At 38.5% G+C, this 24,925-nt stretch overlaps 1 protein-coding gene across 1 annotated transcript; it reads left to right on the top strand.

Annotated features, from left to right (window-relative positions):
* Positions 1–11,979: 11,979 nt before the first annotated feature.
* LOC123947382 (olfactory receptor 8S1-like) lies at positions 11,980–18,964 on the top strand. Its single transcript, XM_046013566.1, has 2 exons — positions 11,980–12,766; positions 18,951–18,964. Exons 1-2 carry the CDS (start codon positions 11,980–11,982, stop codon positions 18,962–18,964), a joined length of 801 nt encoding a protein of 266 aa, XP_045869522.1.
* Positions 18,965–24,925: the final 5,961 nt, after the last annotated feature.

Here is a 24,925-nt window from a genome sequence, read left to right as displayed (position 1 = left end):
AGGAGCTCCTTCATCCCCAGGGACAGTGACTCAGAACCGACTCTGCCAGCAGCTTTTGCAAAACAGTCTGAGGCTTCTCTCTGAGAGGGAGGTTGGGGTGCTGTTTGCTCTCCTCTAAACCTCCAAAAACCATCAAAAGCTGTCAAGGCGAGAGAAAGCAGATGAAAGAACATAAAAACCCCCAGAGAACAAAAGGCTGAAAAAAAAACAGTTTCCTGAAAAAAAAAGAGCTCACCCCCTTGAGGGGAGCAGGAGGACCTAACTCAGGGAACATCATTGTCTGAAAACCAACGTGGCAGGCCCCTCCCCCAGAAAACCAACAAGGAAGGAAGAAAAAAAAAAAAAAAGACTACAAGAGAACAATCACCACTACTTCATAAATACAACTTTTATTTTTAACTCTTTACCAATATTCTGGTTCTTTTTTTTTTATACATACAGATAATTTTTAACCTATTTACCATCACACTGAGATGTCCAGTACATCAAATTCTTTAATAACCTTCTAACCTGAACTTTTTGATACATATACCCATGTTTTTCTTTTGTTTTTCTATTTTTTTAATTCTTTTTAATTTTAACTTAGTTTAGTCTAGTTTATTCTTTTTTAATTTTTATTTTCTACGATACATATAGAGTTAAACTTCAAGGTAATCCCCTTTCCCCAATCAATGCTACCCCTATAGGCAAACCAGTTTCTAATCCCCCTGTAACTTAGGAAAGTTGAGTCCCTTAACAAAAACATCAAGATACCTTCAGGAAGAATCAAAATAACCTTCCTCACCCACACTGAGAATCTATAACCATTCTCCCAATTTTTCCTTCTGTCAGTGTTTCTGTGAATTTGTGTTTGTCCTGATAATATATAAACCTTATACTTGGGGTTCTTTCTGATGAGGTTCTTCCCCCTTTTTTTTTGCTTATATATACATATTTTTTTCTCTTGTCATATACTTTTATCACTCTTTTTGTTTGTCTGTTTTTGTTTGTATACTCCACAAATCTTACCTTGTGGCCCATTTGGGCTGAGCCTTCTCTTTTATCTTCCCTTTTTTTCCTATCTCTCTCTCTCTTTTTTTTTCCTTTTTTCTTTCCCCCCTTTTTTTTCTTTCTTCTTCTCTCTTTCTTTTTCTTTTCTTTTTTCTCTCATTTGGGTGGGGAATCCTGATTGCACAGAAGCGTTCCAGGGTGCACATTGACTGCACCACAATCGATAAGTCCAGCTGCATCTGTTTAGTCATCTCTTACCAAAATGACTAGGAGGAGGAATACCCAACAGAAGAAAAATACAGAGGATGGGCCTTCTGCAACAGAGCTAATGGCTATCGACATAGACAATATGTCAGAAAAGGAATTCAGACTAACAATTATCCAGGCAATAGCTAGGTTGGAGAAAGCCATGGATGACCAAACAGAATTGATTAGGGCAGAACTGAAAGCCACCAGGGATGATGTTCACAATGTTAGGGCAGAACTGAAAGCCACCAGGGATGATGTTCAAAATGCTCTCAATGAGTTCCAATCCAATCTAAATTCTCTAAAAGCTAGGGTAACTGAGACAGAAGATAGAATTAGTGATCTGGAGGACAAACAGATAGAGAGAAAGGATCAGGAGGAAGCCTGGAACAAACAGCTCAGAAGCCACGAAAACAGAATCAGGGAAATAAACGATGCCATGAAACGTTCCAACGTCAGAATTATTGGAATCCCTGAAGGGGAAGAAAAAGAAAGAAGTCTAGAAGATATAGTGGAAGAAGTTGTCTATGAAAATTTTCCCAATCTCACGAATGGAAACAATGTTCATGTACTAGAGGCAGAAAGATTTCCTCCCAAGATTTTAGATTCTCAAAGTCCTCATGGCACCTTATCGTTAAAATGGGGAATTATGTTTCAAGAGAGACCCTCTTAAAAGCAGCTAGGACAAAGAAGCTTCTTACATACAGAGGAAAGCCCATTAGAATAACGTCAGACCTTTCCACAGAGACCTGGAAAGCTAGGAAGGGCTGGCAAAATATATTCAGAGTACTAAATGAGAAGAACATGCAACCAAGAATACTCTATCCAGCAAGACTGACATTTAAAATGGAAGGAGAGATAAAGAGTTTCCAAGACCGGCAATGCTTAAAAGACTATGCAACCACCAAACCGACACTGCAGGAAATATTAAGGGGGGTCCTATAAAAGAGAAAAAATCCTAAGAATATCATTGAACAGAAATAGAGAAACAATCTACAGATAGAAAGACTTCAAAGGCAACACGATGTCAATAAAAACCTATCTCTCAATAATCACTCTCAATGTGAATGGCCTAAATGCTCCCATAAAACGACACAGGGTTGCAGATTGGATAAAACGACAGGACCCATCCATATGTTGTCTACAAGAGACCCATTTTGAACCTAAGGATACACCCAGACTGAAAGTGAAGGGATGGAGAAGCATCTTTCATGCTAATGGGCCTCAAAAGAAGGCCGGAGTAGCGATTCTCATATCAGATAAATTAGATTTTAAACTAAAGACTGTAGTCAGAGATACAGAAGGACACTACATAATTCTTAAAGGGACTATCCGCCAAGACAGTCTAACAATTGTGAATATCTATGCCCCCAATATGGGAGCACCCAATTACATAAGAAAACTATTAATCAAGATAAAGAGTCATATTGATATGAATACAATAATAGTAGGAGATCTTAATACGCCTCTCTCAGAAATAGACAGATCATCGAAGCAGAAAATTAATAAAGAAATAAGAACATTGAATGAAACATTGGACCAGATGGACCTCATCGACGTATACAGAACATTCCACCCTAAAACAACAGAATACTCATTCTTCTCAAGTGCACATGGAACCTTCTCCAGAATAGACTACATACTGGGTCACAAAGCAGGACTCAACCGATACCAAAAGACTGACATTATTCCCTGCATATTCTCCGATCACAATGCTTTGAAACTGGAGCTCAATCACAAGGAAAAGTTCAGAAGGAACTCAAACACCTGGAAGCTAAAGACCACCTTGCTTAAGAATGCTTGGATCAACCAGGAGATCAAAGACGAACTTAAACAATTCATGGAAACCAATGAGAATGAAGACACCTCGGTCCAAAACCTATGGGATACAGCAAAGGCGGTTCTAAGGGGGAAATACATAGCCATCCAAGCCTCCCTCAAAAACATTGAAAAATCCAGAATACACCAGCTATCTCTACACCTTAAAGAACTGGAGAATCAACAACAAATCAAACCAACTCCACATGCAAGAAGGGAAATAATCAAGATTAGAGCAGAGATCAATGAGGTAGAAACGAGAGATACAGTAGAACGTATCAATGAAACTAGAAGCTGGTTTTTTGAAAGAATCCATAAGAAACCATTGACCACACTAATCCAAAAGAAAAGAGAGAAAGCCCAAATTAATAAAATTATGAATGAAAAGGGAGAGATCACAACTAACACCAAGGAAATAGAAACAATCATCAGAAATTATTACCAACAGTTATATGCCAAACAGCTAAGCAACCTAGATGAAATGGATGCATTCCTGGAAAGCTACAAACTCCCAAAATTGAACCAGGAAGAAATTGACAACCTGAATAGACCGATATCTAGTAATGAGATTGAAGCAGTGATCAAAAACCTCCCAAAAAACAAGAGCCCAGGACCTGACGGATTCCCTGGGGAATTCTACCAAACTTTCAAAGAAGAAATAACACCAATTCTCCTGAAGCTGTTCCAAAAAATTGAAGCAGAAGGACAACTTCCAGACTCTTTTTATGAAGCCAGCATTACCCTGATCCCCAAATCAGGCGAAGACCCTACCAAAAAGGAGAATTTCAGACCAATATCACTGATGAATATGGATGCAAAGATTCTCAACAAGATCCTAGCAAACAGGATCCAGCAGCACATTCAAAAGATTATCCACCATGACCAGGTGGGATTCATCCCTGGGTTGCAAGGTTGGTTCAACATTCACAAATCAATCAGTGTGATAGAACACATCAACAAGAGAAGAGAGAAGAACCACATGGTCCTCTCAATTGATGCAGAAAAAGCATTTGACAAAATCCAGCATCCGTTCCTGATGAAAATGCTTCAAAGTATAGGGATAGAGGGAACATTCCTGAACTTCATAAAATCTATCTATGAAAGACCCACAGCAAATATCATCCTCAATGGGAAAAAGCTTGCAGCCTTCTCGTTGAGATCAGGAACACGACAAGGATTCCCACTCTCATCACTCTTGTTCAACATAGTATTAGAAGTCCTAGCAACAGCAATCAGACAACAAAGAGAAATAAAAGGTATCCAAATTGGCAAGGAAGAAGTCAAACTCTCTCTCTTCGCAGATGACATGATTCTTTATATGGAAAACCCCAAAGACTCCACCCCCAAACTACTAGAACTCATACAGCAATTCAGTAACGTGGCAGGATACAAAGTCAATGTACAGAAATCAGTGGCTTTCTTATACACCAACAATGAAAATACAGAAAGGGAAATTAGAGAATCGATTCCATTTACTATAGCACCAAGAACCATAAGATACCTGGGCATAAACCTAACCAAAAAAGTAAAGGACCTATACTCGAGGAACTACAAAACACTCATTAAAGAAATTGAAGAAGACACAAAAAGATGGAAGACTGTTCCATGCTCTTGGATTGGAAGAATAAACATTGTTAAAATGTCTATACTGCCTAGAGCAATCTATACTTTTAATGCCATTCCGATCAAAATTCCACCGATATTTTTCAAAGAGCTGGAGCAAATAATCCTAAAATTTGTATGGAGCCAGAAGAGACCCCGAATTGCTAAGGAAATGTTGAAAAACAAAAACAAAACTGGCGGCATCACGTTACCCGATTTCAAGCTTTACTACAAAGCTGTGATCACCAAGACAGCGTGGTACTGGCATCAAAACAGACACATAGACCAGTGGAACAGAGTGGAGAGCCCAGATATGGACCCTCAACCCTATGGTCAAATAATCTTCGACAAAACAGGAAAAATATTCAATGGAAAAAAGACAGTCTCTTCAATAAATGGTGCTGGGAAAACTGGACAGCGATATGTAGAAGAATGAAACTCGACCATTCTCTTACACCGTACACAAAGATAAACTCGAAATGGATAAAAGACCTCAACGTGAGACAGGAATCTATCAGAATCCTAGAGGAGAACATAGGCAGTAACCTCTTCGATATCAGCCACAGCAACTTTTTTCAAGATATGTCTCCAAAGGCCAAGGAAACAAAAGCAAAAATGAACTTTTGGGACTTCATCAAGATCAAAAGCTTCTGCACAGCAAAGGAAACAGTCAACAAAACAAAGAGGCAACCCACGGAATGGGAGAAGATATTTGCAAATGACAGTACAGACAAAAGGTTGATATCCAGGATCTATAAAGAACTTCTCAAACTCAACACCCTCAAAACAGATAATCATATCAAAAAATGAGCAGAAGATATGAACAGACACTTCTCCAACGAAGACATACAAATGCCTATCAGACACATGAAAAAATGTTCATCATCACTAGCCATCAGGGAGATTCAAATTAAAACAACATTGAGATACCACCTAACACCAGTTAGAATGGCCAAAATTAGCAAGACAGGAAACAACGTGTGTTGGAGAGGATGTGGAGAAAGGGGAATCCTCTTACACTGTTGGTGGGAATGCAAGTTAGTGCAGCCACTTTGGAGAACAGTGTGGAGATTCCTGAAGAAATTAAAAATAGAGCTTCCCTATGACCCTGCAATTGCACTGCTGGGTATTTACCCCAAAGATACAGATGTAGTGAAAAGAAGGGCCATTTGTACCCCAATGTTTATTGCAGCAATGGCTACGGTCGCCAAACTGTGGAAAGAACCAAGATGCCCTTCAACGGACGAATGGATAAGGAAGATGTGGTCCATATACACAATGGAGTATTATGCCTCCATCAGAAAGGACGAATACCCAACTTTTGTAGCAACATGGACGGGACTGGAAGAGATTATGCTGAGCGAAATAAGTCAAGCAGAGAGAGTCAAGTATCATATGGTCTCACTTATTTGTGGAGCATAACAAATAACATGGAGGACATGGGGAGATGGAGAGGAGAGGGAGTTGAGGGAAACTGGAAGGGGAGATGAACCATGAGAGACTATGGACTCTGAAAAACAACTAGAGGGTTATGAAGGGGCGGCGGGGGGGTGGGTGGTTGGGAGGTTGAGGAACCAGGTGGTGGGTAATAGGGAGGGCACGTACTGCATGGAGCACTGGGTGTGATGCCAAAACAATGAACAGTTATGCTGTAAATAAACAAATAAAAATAAATAAATTAAAAAAAAAGAGTCACTTATGGTTTGTCTCCCTCCCAATCCCATCTTGTTTCATTTATTCTTCTCCTATCCCCCTAACCCCCCATGTTGCATCTCCAGGTCCTCATATCACCGGAGGCACTTTTCAAACCATGATACAAGAGGAGAAAAAAAAAACAGAAAATGGCAGTGTTGCTGAGTTTAGGAGACACGGATTGAGTTCAAGAAGAACAAAGAGTGGTATTCGTGGGGTAGAGCAAGAAAGAAGAGATACATAGATAAAGAATTCCAGAAATTTGAATATAGATCTCCATGAGCCTTTGTTTCATATCATGCTGTGCATGAATCATTAAATGAAGTTGAAGTAGGCCAAGTAAGCACCACTACTGCGGGAAGCTATGAGAACAACTCTAGTAGGAGATTCCACATGACTGAGAGCTACTAAGTAATGACCATCCAGAGTACAAGAACCACATCAAACACTTGAGAATTTAAGGGCCCATAAAGAGGTCACACTTTAGAAGTAGGGTTATCCTAGTCTGCACAAGAATTAATACTAATTCTTCACAAACTCTTCTAAGAAGCAGAACAAGAGGGAACACTTCCTGTCTGATTCTATTAGGCCAGTATTATCTTGATACCAAAACCAGACAAAGACATCACAAGAAAACTGCAGACACCTAGGGAAAACGCTTAGGTAATGTTAAACTTAATGGTGAAAGACTAAATATTTTGCCCCTAAAATAAAGAACAAGAAAAGAATGTCCATTCTTTCCACATTTATTCAACATTGTCCTGGAGGGTTTGGCTGAGACTGCTGCACAAGAATAAGGAATAAAAGGAATCCAGAAAGGAACGGAGGAAGTAAAACTAAGTTCATTTCCAGATGACATAATGATGTACATAGAAAAACTTAAGGGGGATTGCATGGGTGGCTCAGTTGGTTAAGTGTTCTATTCTTGATTGCAGTTCAGGTCATGATCTCAGGGTCCCACATCTGGTTCTATGCTCCATACATAGTCTGCTTGAGATTCTTTGTCCCTCTCCCCAAACCCCTGCTTGCTTGCTTTCTCTCTAAAATCATCCTAATCATCATTGCCATTATCATCATCATCATCATCATCATCATCATCATCATCATCATCATCCCTGGACCTGGAGATCATGGCCTGAGCCAAAGGCAGATGCTTAACCATCTGAGACATCCAAGTGCCCCTCAGTCACTTCCCTTCAAATACTTATACTTTTTAATCTAGCAATACTAAATGTAATATAGCCATATCAAATTTATTTTGTGAAAAGGTAGTTTATGGGGGCGCCTGGGTGGCTCAGTGGTTTAAGCCTCTGCCTTCAGCTCGGGTCATGATCTCAGGGTCCTGGGATCGAGCCCCGCATCGGGCTCTCTGCTCAGTGAGGAGCCTGTTTCTCCCTCTCTCTCTGCCTGCCTCTCTGCCTACTTGTGACCTCTCTCTCTGTCAAATAAATAAATAAAATATTTTTTAAAAAGGTAGTTTATGTATTAATAAACAAATAAGTAAATTGTAATGCTATATGTAATACTTCTAAGCCTGATATCCCTAAACAAAGTGAATTGATATTTACATGGTTATGCTGTGTTTATGCAATGTAATTACTTTTAGTCATCCATTATCATCTGGTGTCCTACAGTTTATGAGAAAGATATCCATCACTAATGGAAACCACTCTTCCTCCTAATCTTATCCTATTGAGGACGAATTCCAGACTCCTTCTAAAGTAAGGCCTTAATAAAGGGCTATTTTCTTGATGGCTCAAAAAAAAAATCATCACTTCTTCTCCCCAACTTCTTCTTAACTATGCACAGTCCAGAGATGAGATGTTTAGTAAACCCTAGAAAATGAGGATTGAAATGTAATGTCTCTTACATTCCAGTATCAGTAGAAAAATTCATATTGGTTGTAGAAGTCACTAGTGACACGAGAGAAAAGGAATGGTAGATACAGAATTCAGAATGTTGTGGAATGAAAAGTAAAAAAGCTTGGCAGATAATATAGTGAAGTTAGACTTTCAGTAGAAGTGGCTGTGGGAGAAGTAGAGTAGTAAGTAATGAGATGTAAAATCAGTTCACCCCCAGTGAAAAATGAGGGTCGACTGGATACTTTTAAATATGAGACATATTTTAATATGCTTGTATTCTTAGTACAAATGAGTAATAGAAAGAAACTGATGATAGGGTGGCTCAGTTGGTTGAGCATCCAACTCTTGATTTTGGCTCAGGTCATGATCTCAGGGTCTTGGGATCAAGCCCCATGTCAGGCTCTGAGTTCAGTGTGGAGACTTCTTGTCCCTCTCCTTCTACTCCTCCCCCAGTTTGCATCCACTCCCTCTCTATATACCTCAAATAAATAAATAATCTTAAAAAAGGAAAGAGAAAGAGAAAGAAACCAATGATAAAAACAGATAATTGGCATAGTTGAAGGAGAAGAACCCAGAGGCTCAGGATGAAATGGGAGTTAAAATACATATACAGGTGTTAGTCTTGGATTCAAGGCAGATACATCTACTAAAGAAAGGTCAGAGAAATACATTTGTAAATGGGAAATCAAGAAAATTAAGAGTTCCTGCCTCATAGCTCTAATTGCTCTTGCGAGGCCATGTGAGGAGAATGTGATGGAAAAAACATTACACATCTGAAGACAATAGAGTTTGGAGTATATCCAAAAGAGAAAAGGGAACGTTAGACTTTATATGAGTATGTAGGGGTGTCTGTGTGTGTCTCTGTGTGTGTATGTGTGTGTATGTGTGTTTGCATGCGTGTTAGCAGGCACACTCATGCCTCTCTGTGCACCTACTCATATAGCTAAGGTTGAGAAAACCTAAACTGAGTTTTATTTGTCAGATTCTGCATCATGCCTTGTGCTCCTCCTGGAAATGTTTCTGTACCCTTATGTCCAAACTACAGCCAACTTTTCAAAGTCAGCACAAGATCTCAAATGACTCTGATACTGCCCCATGGGCAGTGAGCAGGTTCCCTGGGGTATTTCCTCATGTTTTTCTCCCAGGGTTATCTTGGCAAAGAGATAGCCAAAGAAAATAGGGCTGGAGAAATATAAGACTCCTACAAACTGGTCAGGAGCTTTTCTCAAGACTCAGGTAGGTTACTACAGGAAGACTGACAGGAACTGGTGGATTTTAGCAAGGTCCAGAAAGTCCCAGTGCAGAGAATGCCAGCCCTTTAGGTGTTAGCTAGAACTGACACCACAGGGTCTGATCCTAGAAAATATCAGGTTATAAAATTGACTTTGCCCAAGGCCTAGATAAAGCACTGTCTCATCCCACTTGCCTAACTGTGCGAAAGTCCAATTTTCATAGGTTTGCATAACTGGAGGAATCCTGACCTCATGGTATTGAAAGGAAGCAAAATCAAGCATAACAGAAATATCTCATCTAAAGTAGACCAATTTATCCCCCCCTGGGTGTAGAATCTTGTGAGATGTTGGTCTATGTGCTCTTCTGTTCATATGGATCAGTCTCCTCTCTTCATGTCCCTGGTTCCTGACACTAAGCAGGCCTTCTTTTGGCATGGAGGAGCTGTCAAGAGGGCATTCAGATGGAAAACAGGACAGCATCCTCTCAAATGGGTGTTATATGTAAACAATGAATCTTGTAACACTACATCAAAAACTAATGATGTATTGTATGGTGACTAACATAACACAATAAAAAAAAAAATGGCAGGAGTAAAGGAAACAGAAGGAGTCCTTCTCGTGCCCTCTTACCTGACTTTCACTAGAGTTCCAAAATCTTATGGCTTTAGGGATAGCTAGAGATCATTAAGCTACATTCCTTGTCTCTAAATAAGAATAATGGGCAGAGAGGACAGACTGGTAGTTCAGTCTCTTAGAAAGTTTCAGAGGTGGATTTCTTCCAACAATGCCTTTGCTATGATTGAAAGAACTGGGAATGAGAAGTTTTCTTGATCTTAAAAGCAATGCCACTAGCCATAAATATTCCCAAAGAAGGGCAAGGCTCACCCATTTCTTTCTATCCCTTCTTTTAGTAGTCAGTTCCTTTCCATGAAAGCTCCTCAGAATGGTTTCTTCAGAAATTTGTCTTTAACCACTGAAAAGCCTTTTTAAATAAGTTCATGTCAACCACATGAGACAGATGTAATTGTTCCATTTTAAAGATGTGAAAAATTTCCTTCAGAAGGGTTAAATGACTTGCTCAAGTTCACATAGCTCTCAGGTCCAGCTCTTTAATTTTAAGCACAGTGCTATATTTAAGACACAGCTATATAGTCCTCTAAGCATACTTTAAATGACTCAAAAAATATGTCATCCCTCTGCTGGCTGTGTTGTGTTAGAGCACAGGACTGAGAACAGATTGTTCTGTTTAATTCTTGTTCTGCTGATAAATTGCAATGCAGAGAAAGTCACCTCATCTCTGTGAGCCTTCATATCCCTACTCTGAGATGCTGTGAGAACTTGACTCCTGGGTGTGAGGACAGAGCAAGCTTTTCTGGGGCATGTCCATCCATTCCCACAAACATTTTTCCAGCTTTGCCAATATGGACTTGAATAGACAGGGTACCCTGAGGGATCTTGAAATGTTTGGAAAGTCCCATACAATCCCTACTAGCATTTTCCAAGTCCCCTTTCCACATCTTTATCCAAAACTCGGACTGTCTACAATAGATGGTCAGTTCTGTAGTTTTTGGCTTTATAATCCAAACCTAAATATAAAAAGACTTGCAACTAAATGTCTGTTTTCTGGAACAGTTTCATTTGAAGCATACTGTTTATTTGTTTCCATAAGTATACTCTTAAGGGTCAAAGGATGTAATTTGATTTAGGTTCCAAGATGTTTTCTATATTCACTGATGAAATTAATGAGATCTGTTGGGAAGGGCCAAGGGGCAGAAATCTTGAACGTTATTGTTAATAGTTGCCTAGAGCTGTTATAACAAAGTACCAAACACTGGCTTAAAATAACAGAATTTTATTGTCCCACAGTTCTAAAGGCTGTTACTCTGAAATCAAGGTGTCAGTAGGACTACTTCCTCCTGAAACTTGTATGGAAGAATTCTTCCCGGTCTCTTCCTCGCTTATGGTGGTGGCTGTCAATCATTGGCATTCCTTGGCTTGCAGCTGCATCACTCCAATCTCTGCTTGTTTTGTCACATGGCTGTTTTTCCTTTGTGTGTCTGTTTTCACATGGTGCTCTCCTCTTTCTCATAAGGACATCAGTCCTATTGGATTAAGAGCCCACCCTATTCCAGTATGAGCTAATCTTAATTTACCACATCTGCAATTATCTTAGTTCCAAGTAAAGTCACGTTGTGAAGTACTGAGGGTTAGGACTTCGAACATATTTTTGGAGAGGAAGGGATAGAGTTCAACCCATAGCAGTCACAACTGGAAACACTCAATTTGTTTACTTTTTATATTTTTAAACTGTAAGGAGTATTTCTTGAAAAGTTTTAGGGTGTGGGAGTGATATTCTGATTACTAGAAACTACTAAGATTCTGTAATACAGTTGATTCCTTTCTAGGAATGGAATTTATAAACAACCATGAACAACTTCACTTTCTTCACTGAATTCATCCTCCTTGGGCTGTCTGCTAACTGCCACATCCAGACTCTGCTCTTTGTGCTGTTCCTGGGGATTTACCTCCTGACCCTGATGGGGAATCTGATGATGATCCTGGTGATCAGAGGGGATTCTCACCTCCACATCCCCATGTATTTTTTCCTTGGACACCTGTCTTTCCTAGATATCTGCTTCTCTTCAGTTACTATGCCCAAAATGCTACAGAACTTCCTATCTCAGAAGAAAAGCATCTCAGTGTGGGGCTGCATCACCCAGAGTTTCTTTGTTCTTCTCTCTGGGTGTGCTGAAGCCATTCTTCTCTCTGCCATGGCCTATGACCACTATGCTGCCATCTGCCATCCCCTGCTCTACACCATGGTCATGAACAAGCCTCTCTGCATGGTAATGGTTAGTGCGGCATGGGTAATGGGTTTTCTGAACTCACTAGTAAATAATCTTTTCATCCACAAGTTACATTTCTGTGGGTCCAACATTATCTCCCACTTCTGCTGTGAGTTACCCTCACTCTTCCCTCTGTCATGTATTGATCCCACTGCCAACAAATTCCTTCTGTCAGGGTCCAGTGCATTTCTGGGACTGCTGACACTTCCCCTGATCCTCTTTTCTTACTCCAAAATCATTTCTGCCATTCTGAACATCTGCTCCTCTGAAGGCCAAGCCAAAGCCTTCTCTACCTGCTCCTCCCACCTCACTGTGGTGCTCTTGTTCTATGGGACAGCTCTATTCAGGTACATCAGCCCCACCTCAGGCTCAGTGTTGGAACGAGTGGTCTCCATTCAGTACAGTGTGATCACATCCTTGCTGAACCCCCTCATCTACAGCCTCAAGAACCAGGAGGTGAAAGCAGCTCTGCAGAGGATGCTGAGGCAGTGAATGTGCTCCTCAGAGGAGGAGTTCTATGTGTAGTATTCAGTCAGAGAATGGGGAAGATAGATCTTCAGAAATACCTTGAGAGGATAAAACATTTGAGGTCAGTGGTTCTCAAACTGTCATCTACAAACCAGCAGAATCAGCATTATCTGTGACCTGGCAAGAAAGGCAGATTCTTGGGCCCAATCACTAATCTACTGAATCAACAGTAGAGTTCAACAATCTATGTTTTAATTAGTCAGCCAGGTGAGTATGAGAAGTAGGAGAAAAAAATGTGCTAGGGCAACTAATGTTTGAGAAAACTGTGTTTGGTGAAAGATACAGTTCTGACATCTCAAAATGAAGAATCTCTCTTTTTTTTTTAATTTATTTGAAGAATCTCTTTTAAATGAGAGAGTTGATCTGTCAGGTAGTCAAGATGAGAATATTTGACTGTGTGATCTTATGATCACATCCTCTGCAAGACTGTAAAAGAGAAAAATAAAAACCTACATTATGTTAAGACACTGGAAAGAGGGAAAGTGCTGGACCATCTACTGAATGCCGACCAGCCCATTCCTTCCACTGCCATTTGGGAGCTAAAAGAGTCTCCAGAAGCCAGCACAGCATGAAGCCAAGGGACAGATGTTCCAGAACAAGGACTCACAAGCTTCCTTCACCTTCACCTGAGAGCACTTGAGGCCATCAAACAGCCAGTGTGCCTGGGTAGTGGTCACTAGTTTGTCTTCGGAAGTGAAGACAGCCTGAGGCTATGGCAGAAGTAACAGACCGAATGAGACAGCAGTTCCTGTGCAAGCACTTTCTCTGAGAGCCTCTGCTTCCTGACCTGGTTGCTTGGGCCATGCTGTCAGGAGCCCGGGGGCTGAATTCTTGCTTCTGTATGTTTTGTCACAAGACTACCTTTATTTTTATCTTTCAGTTAAGAAATAGAACATTCCCAGAGCCTTAGAAGCTCCATGTGTAGCCCCATCATCTCACCCTTTTTCTCTCCCCAGATGCCACCCCTGTACTGAATCGCACAATACTCATTCCTCTGCTTTATCCCTAAATAAATATTTTAGTTTTACCTGTTCTTGAAATTTGTATGAGTAGAATCATACTGTAAGTTTTTTTTTTATGACTTGCTTTTTTCATTTAACATTATTCTGTTTTTTTAGGTATGTCTTTGTAAACAGCACAGGGCTGCATTTTGATTATTTTATCCAGTCTGAAAATTATTTGAAAAGAAGAGTTTAATCAACAGTTATTACAGTAATTATTCATGTGTTCAGATCCATTTCTTTCTTTTATTTTTCTTTTCAGCATAACAGAATTCATTGTTTATGCACCACACCCAGTGCTCCATGCAATATGTGCCCTCCATAATATCCACCACCTGGTTCCCCCAACCTCCCATGCCCTGCCCCTTCGAAACCCTCAGATTGTTTTTCAGAGTCCATAGTCTCTCATGGTTCATCTCCTCTTCCAATTTCCCTTAACTCCCTCCTCCTCTCCATCTCCCCATGTCCTCCATGTTCTTTGTTATGCTCCACAAATAAGTGAAACCATATGATACTTAACTCTCTCTGCTTGACTTATTTCACTCTGCATAATCTCTTCCAGTCCCGTCCATGTTGATACAAAAGTTGGGTATTCATCCTTTCTGATGGAGGCATAATACTCCATCGTGTATCTGGACCACATCTTCCTTATCCATTCGTCTGTTGAAGGGTATCTTGGTTCTTTCCACAGTTTGGCCACCGTGGCCATTGCTGCTATAAACATTGGGGTACAGATGGCCCTTCTTTTCACTACATCTGTATCTTTGGGGTAAATGCCCAGTAGTGCAATTGCAGGGTCATAGGGAAGCTCTATTTTTAATTTCTTAAGGAATCTCCACACTTTTCTCCAAAGTGGCTGCACCAACTTGCATTCCCAACAACAGTGTAAGAGGATTCCCTTTTCTACACATCCTCTCCAGCACACGTTGTTTCCTGTCTTGCTAATTTTGGCCATTCTAACTGGTGTAAGGTGATATCTCAATGTGGTTTTGATTTGAATCTCCCTGATGGCTAGTGATGATGAACATTTTTTCATGTGTCTGATAGCCATTTGTATGTCTTCATTGGAGAAGTGTCTGTTCATGTCCTCTGCTCATTTTTTGACATGATTATCTGTTTTGTGGGTGTTGAGTTTGAGAAGTTCTTTATAGATCCTGGATATCAACCTTTTGTCTGTACTGTCATTTGGGAATATCTTCTCCCATTCCGTGGGTTGCCTATTTGTTTTGTTGACTGTTTCCTTTGGTGTGCAGAAGCTTTTGATCTTGATGAAGTCCCAAAAGTTCATTTTCACTTTTGTTTCCTTGGCCTTTGGAGACATATCTTGAAAGAAGTTGCTGTGGCTGATATCGAAGAGGTTACTGCCTATATTCTCCTCTAGGATTCTGATGGATTCCTGTCTCACATTGAGGTCTTTTATCCATTTTGAGTTTATCTTTGTGTATGATGTAAGAGAATGGTCGAGTTTCATTCTTCTACATATAGCTGTCCAATTTTCCCAGCACCATTTATTGAAGAGACTGTCTTTTTTCCACTGTATATTTTTTCCTCCTTTGTCAAAGATTATTTGACCATAGAGTTGAGGGTCCATATCTGAGTTCTCTACTCTGTTCCACTGGTCTATGTGTCTGTTTTGATGCCAGTACCATGCTGTCTTGGTGAACACAGCTTTGTAGTAAAGCTTGAAATCAGGTAACGTGATGCTGCCAGTTTTGTTTTTGTTTTTCAACATTTCCTTAACAATTCGGGTCTCTTCTGATTCCAAACAAATTTTAGGATTATTTGCTCCACCTCTTTGAAAAATACCGGTGGAATTTTTATCGGAATAGTATTAAAGGTATAGATTGCTCTAGGCAGTATAGACATTTTAACAATGTTTATTCTTCCATTCAGATCCATTTCTATGTGCCCCACTTCTACTGTAACTTCTTCTTATTTCTCACTCCTTCTCCCTTTCCATTTTTTCCTCTGCTTGTCATTTTTTTTTAAGATTTTACTTATTTCTTTATTTATTTATCCGAGAGAGAAAGAGAGAGAGAGAGGAAGAGAGAGAGAGAACGTGCAGGCGCACAAGCAGGGGAAGTGGCAGGCAGAGAGAAAAGGAAAAGCAGGCTTCCTGCTGAGCCAAGTGCCTGAAAGGGGATTCAATCCCAGGACCCTAGGATCGTGACCTGAGCCAAAGGCAGATTTTTTTTTTTAAGATTTTATTTATTTATTTGATACACAGAGAGAGATCACAAGTAGGCAGAGAGGCAGGCAGAGAGAGAGAGGAGGAAGCAGGCTTCCTGCTGAGCAGAGAGCCCGATGTGGGGCTCGATCCCAGGACCCTGAGATCATGACCTGAGCCGAAGGCAGCGGCTTAACCCACTGAGCCACCCAGGCGCCCCCAAAGGCAGATTTTTAACCAACTGAATAACCCAGGCATCCCTGCTTGTCTATTTTTTGATGGCTATCCTAAAGTTAGTACCTTTCTAACTAAGGTTTCTATCTAATTATCTAAAGTTAATATTTTTATCCTCTTCCAAAACAATATAAAGATCATAAAACATCATAAAAGATGTTGTTTAAGAAACAACATCCCAAATTTATATGCCACTTAAATCCAGTATTTTAGTTCTTCCCTTTTCCCCCACAAATTAGACATTATCATTACTATATTATTTAATCAACCAGTTTTTATTTAGATTTACCCAGGTGAGACATTGGCTCATTGTGTCTTTTTTAAAAAAATAATATGGTTGTTATTTATATAGTATTTACAGTATGCTGAGGAAACTTGATTTATGGAAAGAATATTTATGAAGATACAATTATAGACAAAACACAAGATTACATATAGCATTATAATGATATTTCATAACTTACAGGACAAATACAGGAGATTTCCAATGTTTTATATTTTCCCTATACATTCTATAGACCACTATACCTTACTAAATTACAAAGGAACTTTGTATTACAGTGTAAAATTAGAGGTTATTTATATCAATATTGCTTTTGCATGCAAACAAAACATTTTATAATAGATTTGGCAACTACAAATATTGAATTCTCTGATAAAATTTATCATTACTTTGGGGATTGTTTTATTAAACTACAGCACTTGGGATCTTTTATTAAACCATAAGACTTGGAATCTTTTATGGAAGGGACTGAAAACATTTTACAAATATTGAATATCATTTTGAGAATCAATGACAAATTACACATTAATAATTGATTCCAATGGCATACCCACCAGCCCGCTTGCTCTTGAAACCTTAATGAAATGCAGGCAAGTTTACCATGTCTTTTTGCATCTCAGATCTTTCATTAGTGATCATTTTCTCATGTCCATATCTGATCCTTTAGAATTCTCTGTGTCAGTCTGTGATGAATTGTTTTTGTTTGCCTGAAAGTTACTTTATTTCTTGAAAGGTAATTTTTCTGGCCATGAAATTCTAAATTTTAGCTTGTTAAGTTTTATTCTCATAGAAAGGTTATCTATTTCCTTCAGTTACCTTTGAGTCAGCCCCACTTTAAATTAAATTCTCTGCTTGAGCTGTTTCAGACCACACACACAGACAGCATGAACTCAGACTTCACACTTGTCTGAGCACCAGCTGTAGTTATGAATTTGCAGGAAATATCCCTTTCCCTCTTTACCCAACTCCAATGTCAGAGGGCCCATTTTCTCATGGCCCCATCCCCAAGATAGACTATTTCTTATTTATGTTCACAATGAGATTGTAGGACCTTATTTCTAACAATTATATAATTCTTGCTATGTACCAGGCATTCTAAGAACTTTACATATATTAACTAATTTAATGCTCTGAACAACTCTATGAGACAGATACTATTATTTTCATAGACACTGTTATTCTCCTCATTTTACAAACTTAGAAACTTATGCACCGAGAGGGAAAGTGACTTTCCCAAAGTGAGTGGGAGAGCTGGGATTTAAACCCAGGTAGTTTAGGTACAGAGTCCATGCTCACACTGCTAGGCAAAATTGCTTCTGGGATTTATTCCAATGAATGTTTGTCAAATTCACTATTGGAGTTCTCTTACTGGAATTATTTCTATTAGGATTCTCCTATTGAACTCCCTAGCCTAGCTGGTTTCTAGATTTAACTCTTGCTCTCGCTATCAAGCGGTTAGGGTACTTGCTTAACTCCTAGGATTTCTTCTTTCACTTCATTTGTGAGCTCTGAAGAGTCAAAACTGCCATCTTGGTAACCCATTAAGTTTTTTAAATTTAGTATGTTAATTATTCAAGCAAAGAATACTGTGAGACAATTAATCAGTTATAATGGTCAGAAGTAGAAGTCACCTCCTTAGTCAACAGATCTTGATAACTTCTATGTCCACCAGGCCAACCCAATTTCTGATCCAAGCCTCTCCTAATTTCCAAACTTGTTATCAACATCTTGAGTGTTTTATGCTTTATTAAGATATATCACCGTGTTTTCAAAAAATTTTTTTCAATAAAATGTAGAAGTTAATAACTGCATTATATTGAGATATGATGTTCATACTAATTATTTAAAAAATAAAAAATGGGGGTGCCTGGGTGGCTCAGTTGGTTAAGTGGCTGCCTTCGGCTCAGGTCATGATCCCAGGGTCCTGGGATGAAGCCCCGCATCGGGCTCCCTGCTGAGTGGAAAGCCTGCTTCTACCTCTTCCACTCCCCTGTTTGTGTTTCCTCTCTCACTGTGTCTCTCTCTGTCAAATAAATAAATTAAATCTTCTTTTAAAAAGCTAAAACGTTAAAAAAAAATAAAAATGTACTTTGGAGTAAGCTCTGGTTTATTTTGGAAGTAACAAACTGTCTGATTACTTCAGAGAAAAAGGGTCTTGGTAAAGAACACAACCAGCTACATGTCTCATTTAGAATATCTGGTTTCCCTAGAACTTCATCTTTAAGAAGCTAACAGCTCAGATATATTTACAAAGTTGAATTAAGAAACCTGGTGACCTATTAAATCTGATGAACAAAGGAAAAGCAAGAATATGATTCCATTTGATTTGGGTTAATATGAATTATTTCATAATTATGGAACAATTAGAATTTTTGTAAGGTTTTTCAATTATAAATAATTGTAACCAACATCTTTGTGCCTAAACACTGGTCTTCACTTTCAGCTGTTTCATTAGGAAAGTAGATTCACCTGGTCAGACTGTATTAATGTGCCATCCTTACTGCTTCTGGCCATCCCAGTGCTTGAAAGATGGAGTCATAACCAAAAATATCAGGGGAAGGAGACTCACTTTCATCAGCTACTATTGGATGTTTGTTCCCTTCCTCATGACCCGCCTTTATTTGTGGGAAACCCCAGGGGTATTTCTTCATTTTTTAAGCATATCTTCTCAATTTCCGTAAACTGCCAAGAGCACTTGCATGGGAAATACTGAATGGCCCTAAACAATATCACTGATGCCTGTGACTGGAAAGAACTGGGTGTGGTGCATAAACAATGAATCTTGGAAAGCTGAAAAAAAAAAAAAAAAGAATAGATATTTTTGCAACAGTCAGGATTTGGATCTAGGAAAATGAAACCTCTATTCACTGAAATTTTCTACTTGGGAAACATGTAATTTTTCTTCACACTGATTATGTTCCTTCTTCAGGATTAATCTTTTTTTTAACAGATAATGTAAATGAAATATCTTTTCCTATTATATCTTTTAAAGTATTACTGGCAAAAAGAATGTATAATCATGAAAATTATGATGCACATACCACATATATGATACTTGTTATATATTGACAAGTAAATATATGCTGGAAAAACACGCTGTATTTTCTTTTACTCTCATATTCACAACACTTCCCTGGCTAGAAGTGTGGATTTTTTTCCCCACACTGAACAATTCTCTGCCATCAGCTAGGTGTACAATTCAATTCAGTTCTGACTCTGGGGTTAACACACACTTTGGAGGTGAAAGGCTAGGTCTGGCCTCCTTCCACAACTTCAGACACCAATTACAAGTCTAGTTGTTACCTGTGCTTCTGAAAAAGCAGCTATAAATCAGAGGTTCCCACAATCCCTCCTTGGGTTTGGTAATTTGCAAGAGCAGCTCAGAGTGCTCAGGAAAACAATTTTTGACTAGATTAGCAGTTTATTATAAAGGAACAAAACCCAGGAAGAGGCAGATAAAAGAGATGCATAGGGAAAAGTATGTGAGAAGAGTTACTGAGCTTCCATTTGCATTCTGGGGCCACACTCCTGGCATCTCCACAAGCCTGGTAACCTGGAAGCTCTCCAAACATCATCCATTAGGGATTTTTATGAAAGTGTCATCACATAGACCTAATCCATTCACTTGTTTTTCAGCCCTTCTCCCCTTTCCAGAGGGTGAGGTGTAGGACTGGAAGTTCCAAGTCTCTACTCAAAGCTTGGTTTTTCTAGTGGCCAGCCCCCATTCAGGAGCTCACCAAGAGTTGGTATGTTTATCATTCGGGACATCGTAAGGGACTTAGGAACTCTGTGTCAGATGCTCTTATCACTCAAGAAATTACAAAGATTTAGGAGATATGCATTAGTAACTGGGGTCTAAGACCCAATACTAGCAGAAACAAGGAGCAGAGACTAATATATCCATATATTATTTCACAAATAGGTACCTCACACACAACACAACACACAAACACACACACACACACACACACACACACACTTACCTAATTCAAAAAGTGTATATACCCTTTTAAATTAAAAAAAAAAAAACAAACCCATTTGGGGTGCCTGCGTGGTTCAGTGGGTTGGGCCTCTGCCATGGCTCCGGTCATGATCTCAGAGTATCTAATCAGCAGGGAGACTGCTTCCCTCCCCACCCCCTCTGCCTGCCTCTCTGTCTACTTGTGATCTCTCTGTCAGGTAAAAAAATAAAATCTTTATTGAAAAAAACACCCTTTTAATATTATCAATATTCTCTTAAATTATTTTATTATAACATTAAAAAATATTTTTAAACGAGATGTAACTTCCTTATGTTTATGGCGTATAATACACTGTGAAATCAAACCAAGCTTATAAATTAAGCATGCACAATATTACAAAAGTTACAAAACTCTAAACTAACCATGATAATAAGATAGATATGATATCTATCTTATATCTTATAGATATGATAGATACTATCATTTACTGTTAAAATATTATCTAAGTTTGGTTTAGTAATACAAAGCTATATTTGTTTGCTTTTTGTTTGGCTGATTTTATCTGTTTCTGAGCATAATGTATTATCATTTGAATCACTATAATTATCACTGTTGTTTATTTTTCTTTTTAACAATTGACTCTTTTTATATACCATGTGCTATTTTAATTTTTCAAAAGATTTTATTTATTTATTTGAGAGAGAGAGAGTGAGAGTGAGCACAAGTGGGGGAGGGGCTGGGGGAGAGGGAAAAGCAGACTTCTGCTGAGCTGGGAGCCCTACACAGGGCTTGATCCCAGGACTCTGAGATCATGACCTGAGCCGAAGGCAGAGGCTTTAACCCACTGAGCCAACCAGGCGCCCCAAGTCATATGCTATTTTAATGAAACAATTTAATGCTATTGCAGTAAAATACTTTTAAAAAAATTGTTTAATGAAATAAAATGAAAAGAAATGGAAAAAAAATTGTTTAATGAAGTCTTTCATTTGTATTTAATAATGCTGTTACTGGTGATTACCTTTAGTTCTTTCGCTGCATTTTGATATCCTTTACCCTCCACTCAGCCCAAGAACTGATTAGTCTTCAAAATTTTGTCTTTCGCCTGTAACAACTGAAATGGCCCATCACTGTGGAAAGATATTTTAACTGTAAATTATCACTGCAGAAGAGAAATTAATTCTAACTAGTAACTATTAAAATAATTAAGCATGAATAAAACAATAGAAGATAATTGTAGGATTTCTCCTAATTGCAGCCAGACAGCTTAATGCATCAAATTTAACTTCCATTGTTAACTCTTCTCTAATCTGTGAGTATATGAAAGTACTGCTTATTTTGCAAACATTTAAGGATTTCCTAGCCTTTTTTAATTGAAATACTGAAATATTGAACTATTTCTGCTTAAAAAATACCATGCTCTGTCTGATTTCAGTTCTTTAAAATTTACTGAGATTTTTTAATGTCCTGGTATGTAATGAACTTTAGAGAATGGTTCAGGTACATATGAATACAGTGAGCTTTCTGCAGTCGTGGGATACAATGATTTATGTATACATATGTAAAGTCAAGATATTACTCATGTTTTTCTAATCTTTCATATATTTACTGATTTTTGGTCTACTTTTTATATATCAGATGGTTATCAAGGGTGCATTTTGTCCATTTCTTTTAGTTTAATTTTTTACTTTATATATATTGAGGCTTTGTTAGGAGCTCTATCAGTCAACTACTGTAGCACAATAAACAAGCACAAAATCTTTGCAAAAGCAGTAACTACTTAGGTTTATCATTTACAGGCACACAAATCAATTGAGATAGCTAAGTGTTAGGCTGAGGTCTGTAGATTGGCTAGACTTACTTCCCGGATGTAGTGTTCCACATGTCTCATTCTAAGTAGGCAAAGCCTACCCAGGGTCATTATTCTCGTCATGGAAGTTAGAAACTCTCCAAAAGACAAACAGGAACATGCAGTGCCTCTTAAAGCCTGGGCTCAAAGCTGGCAGTCTGCCACTTGTGCTTATATTCCATTGGCCAAAGCAGTCCATTCACACAGCCATAGCATTCCCACCTTCAGTGGAATGAAGTGCATTTCTCCATGGAGGTGATGGTGGTGGGAGAGGGAGTTAGTGGATATTTGTTAAACAGTGATCTAATCTACATGTGCTTACAAATTTAAAATTGTTATGTTCTTGTTGGATTGATTTTTCTGTCATTATTAAATGTGTCTTATGTCCAGTTTTTTTTGTTTGTTTTGTTTGTTTTGTTTCTTTCAAACTTTGGTATTAATACAGTTTCACAAACTTTCTTTTGGTTAATGTTGATTTGCATATCATTTTCCATCCTACTGTCATCCTTAAGTGTCTTTATATTTCAGATATGTCTCTTATAGGTAGCATATACTTGGGTTTCTTTTTAAAGATTTTTATTTATTTATGACAGAGAGAGATAGCGAGAGAGGGAACACAAGCACAGGGGAGCTGGAGAGGGAGAAGCAGGCTCCCCCCCGGCTTCCTCCCTGACCAGGGAGCCAGATATGGCGCTCTATCCCAGGACGCTGGGATCATAACCTGAGCTAAAGGCAGACGATTAGCAACTGAATCACCCAGGAACCCTAGTTTTTGTTTTTTAATCCAATATGATTATCTTTACCTTTTAATTGGGTCGAGTCGATTTACATTTAATACAGTTATTCATATATTCTGGTTTACATTTACCATCTGACTGTTTTCTAAGTCCCATCTGTTCTGTTCCCTTTTTTCTCCTTTCCTGCTTTCTTTTGAATTTACTAAGAATTATTATTCTATTTTTCCCTTCCACTAACTTGTTTTATATTTTTTAAAATATTTTTAGTGGTGGCCCTAGAGATTACAACATGCATTCTTGTTTTATTAAAGTCAAATATAAACAGTATTTTTGCTACTTTCTAAACAGTGCAAAGACCCTAGAACCATTTAACTCTATTTTCCATTCCATCTTTTGTGCTATGGCTGATATGTATTATATAGACACACACATTATTCATAAAAGACATTGTTTTTATTGTTCTATACAATCAATATTCTTTTGGACTTACCCAGACATATACATTTTCTTGTCGATCTTCATTCCTTCTTGCTTCTCTGCTTCCAACTCAAATCATTTATTTCCCTTTTTCCTGAAGGACTCTCATTAAATGTGCTGATAATGAATTCTCTAATTTTTTTTTGTTTGTTTTGGGGGGAATTTTTTGGTCTGAAAGTATATTTAACCTTTTTTAATTTAACTTTTGTTTTTAAAGAACATTTTTACTATAGAATTCTTTTTTTTTTTTTTTTAAGTAGGCTCCATGCCCTATGTGGAACCAAACATGGGGCTTGAACTCACAACCTTGAGATCAAGACCTGAGCCAAGATCAAGAGTCACATGCTTAACAACTGAACCACCCGAGCTCCCCACTAGCTGTAGAGTTCTTGACAGCTCCTCAAGGATCACGTGATTTTGTCTTTCAGCTTCCATTAAGAAGTTAGCTGTAAATTTAATATTGCTAATTAGAAGGTAATATATTTTCCCCTAGGTTTTCCTATTATTTTTCTCTTTAACAGCTATTTCATTATGATAGGTCTTGTTGTGGGATTCTTTGTTTTTATCATGCTTTATCATTCTTCAATCAGGAGCTCGATGGCAGCTTTGGTCAGTTTGGGATAATTTTCTTCAAGTATTTTCTTCATCTATTCTCTCTTCCCTCTCTTGTGGTTTCAATTACTTGTGCATTATATTTTCACCATTATCTACATGCTTTTAATGCTCTTCTCTATATCTTCTATCCTATTTTTCTCAGTGCATCAGTCTGGATGCTTTCTTCTGACACATCTTCATCAAACTTCTGTTATGCTCAATGTGTTGTTACATACATCCATTAAGTTCTTAAGTTGAGATATTTTGCTTTTCACTTCTAAAACTCTCCCATGATTCTTATTTTATAGGTTCAGTTTATCCTGAAAAGGTCTACATAATTCGTCATCAAAGTCCTTTTTTTTTATTTTATTTATTTTTTCAGCGTAACAGTATTCATTGTTTTTGCACAACACCCAGTGCTCCATGCAAAACGTACCCTCCCCATTACCCACCACCTGTTCCCCCAACCTCCCACCCCTGACCCTTCAAAACCCTCAGGTTGTTTTTCAGAGTCCATAGTCTCTTATGGTTCGCCTCCCCTTCCAATTTTTTTTTTTAAATAAACATATAATGTATTTTTATCCCCAGGGGTACAGGTCTGTGAATCGCCAGGTTTACACACTTCACAGCACTCACAATAGCACTTACCCTCCCCAATGTCCATAGCCCCCTCCCCCTCTCCCAATCCCACCTCCCCCCAGCAACCCCCAGTTTGTTTTGTGAGATTAAGAGTCATTTATGGTTTGTCTCCCTCCCAATCCCATCTTGTTTCATTTATTCTTCTCCTATCCCCCTAACCCCCCATGTT

The sequence above is a fragment of the Meles meles genome, chromosome 7, assembly GCF_922984935.1.
Source record: "Meles meles chromosome 7, mMelMel3.1 paternal haplotype, whole genome shotgun sequence".
Classification (NCBI taxonomy): Eukaryota; Metazoa; Chordata; class Mammalia; order Carnivora; family Mustelidae; genus Meles; species Meles meles.
The sequence above is the reverse complement of the archived record's forward strand: the minus strand, read 5'-3'. Positions and strand labels throughout refer to the sequence as shown.

Bases quoted from the DNA above. Each gene is read 5' to 3' on its own strand.
- LOC123947382 (XM_046013566.1), top strand. From the start codon at position 11,980: ATGGGGAATCTGATGATGATCCTGGTGATCAGAGGGGATTCTCACCTC.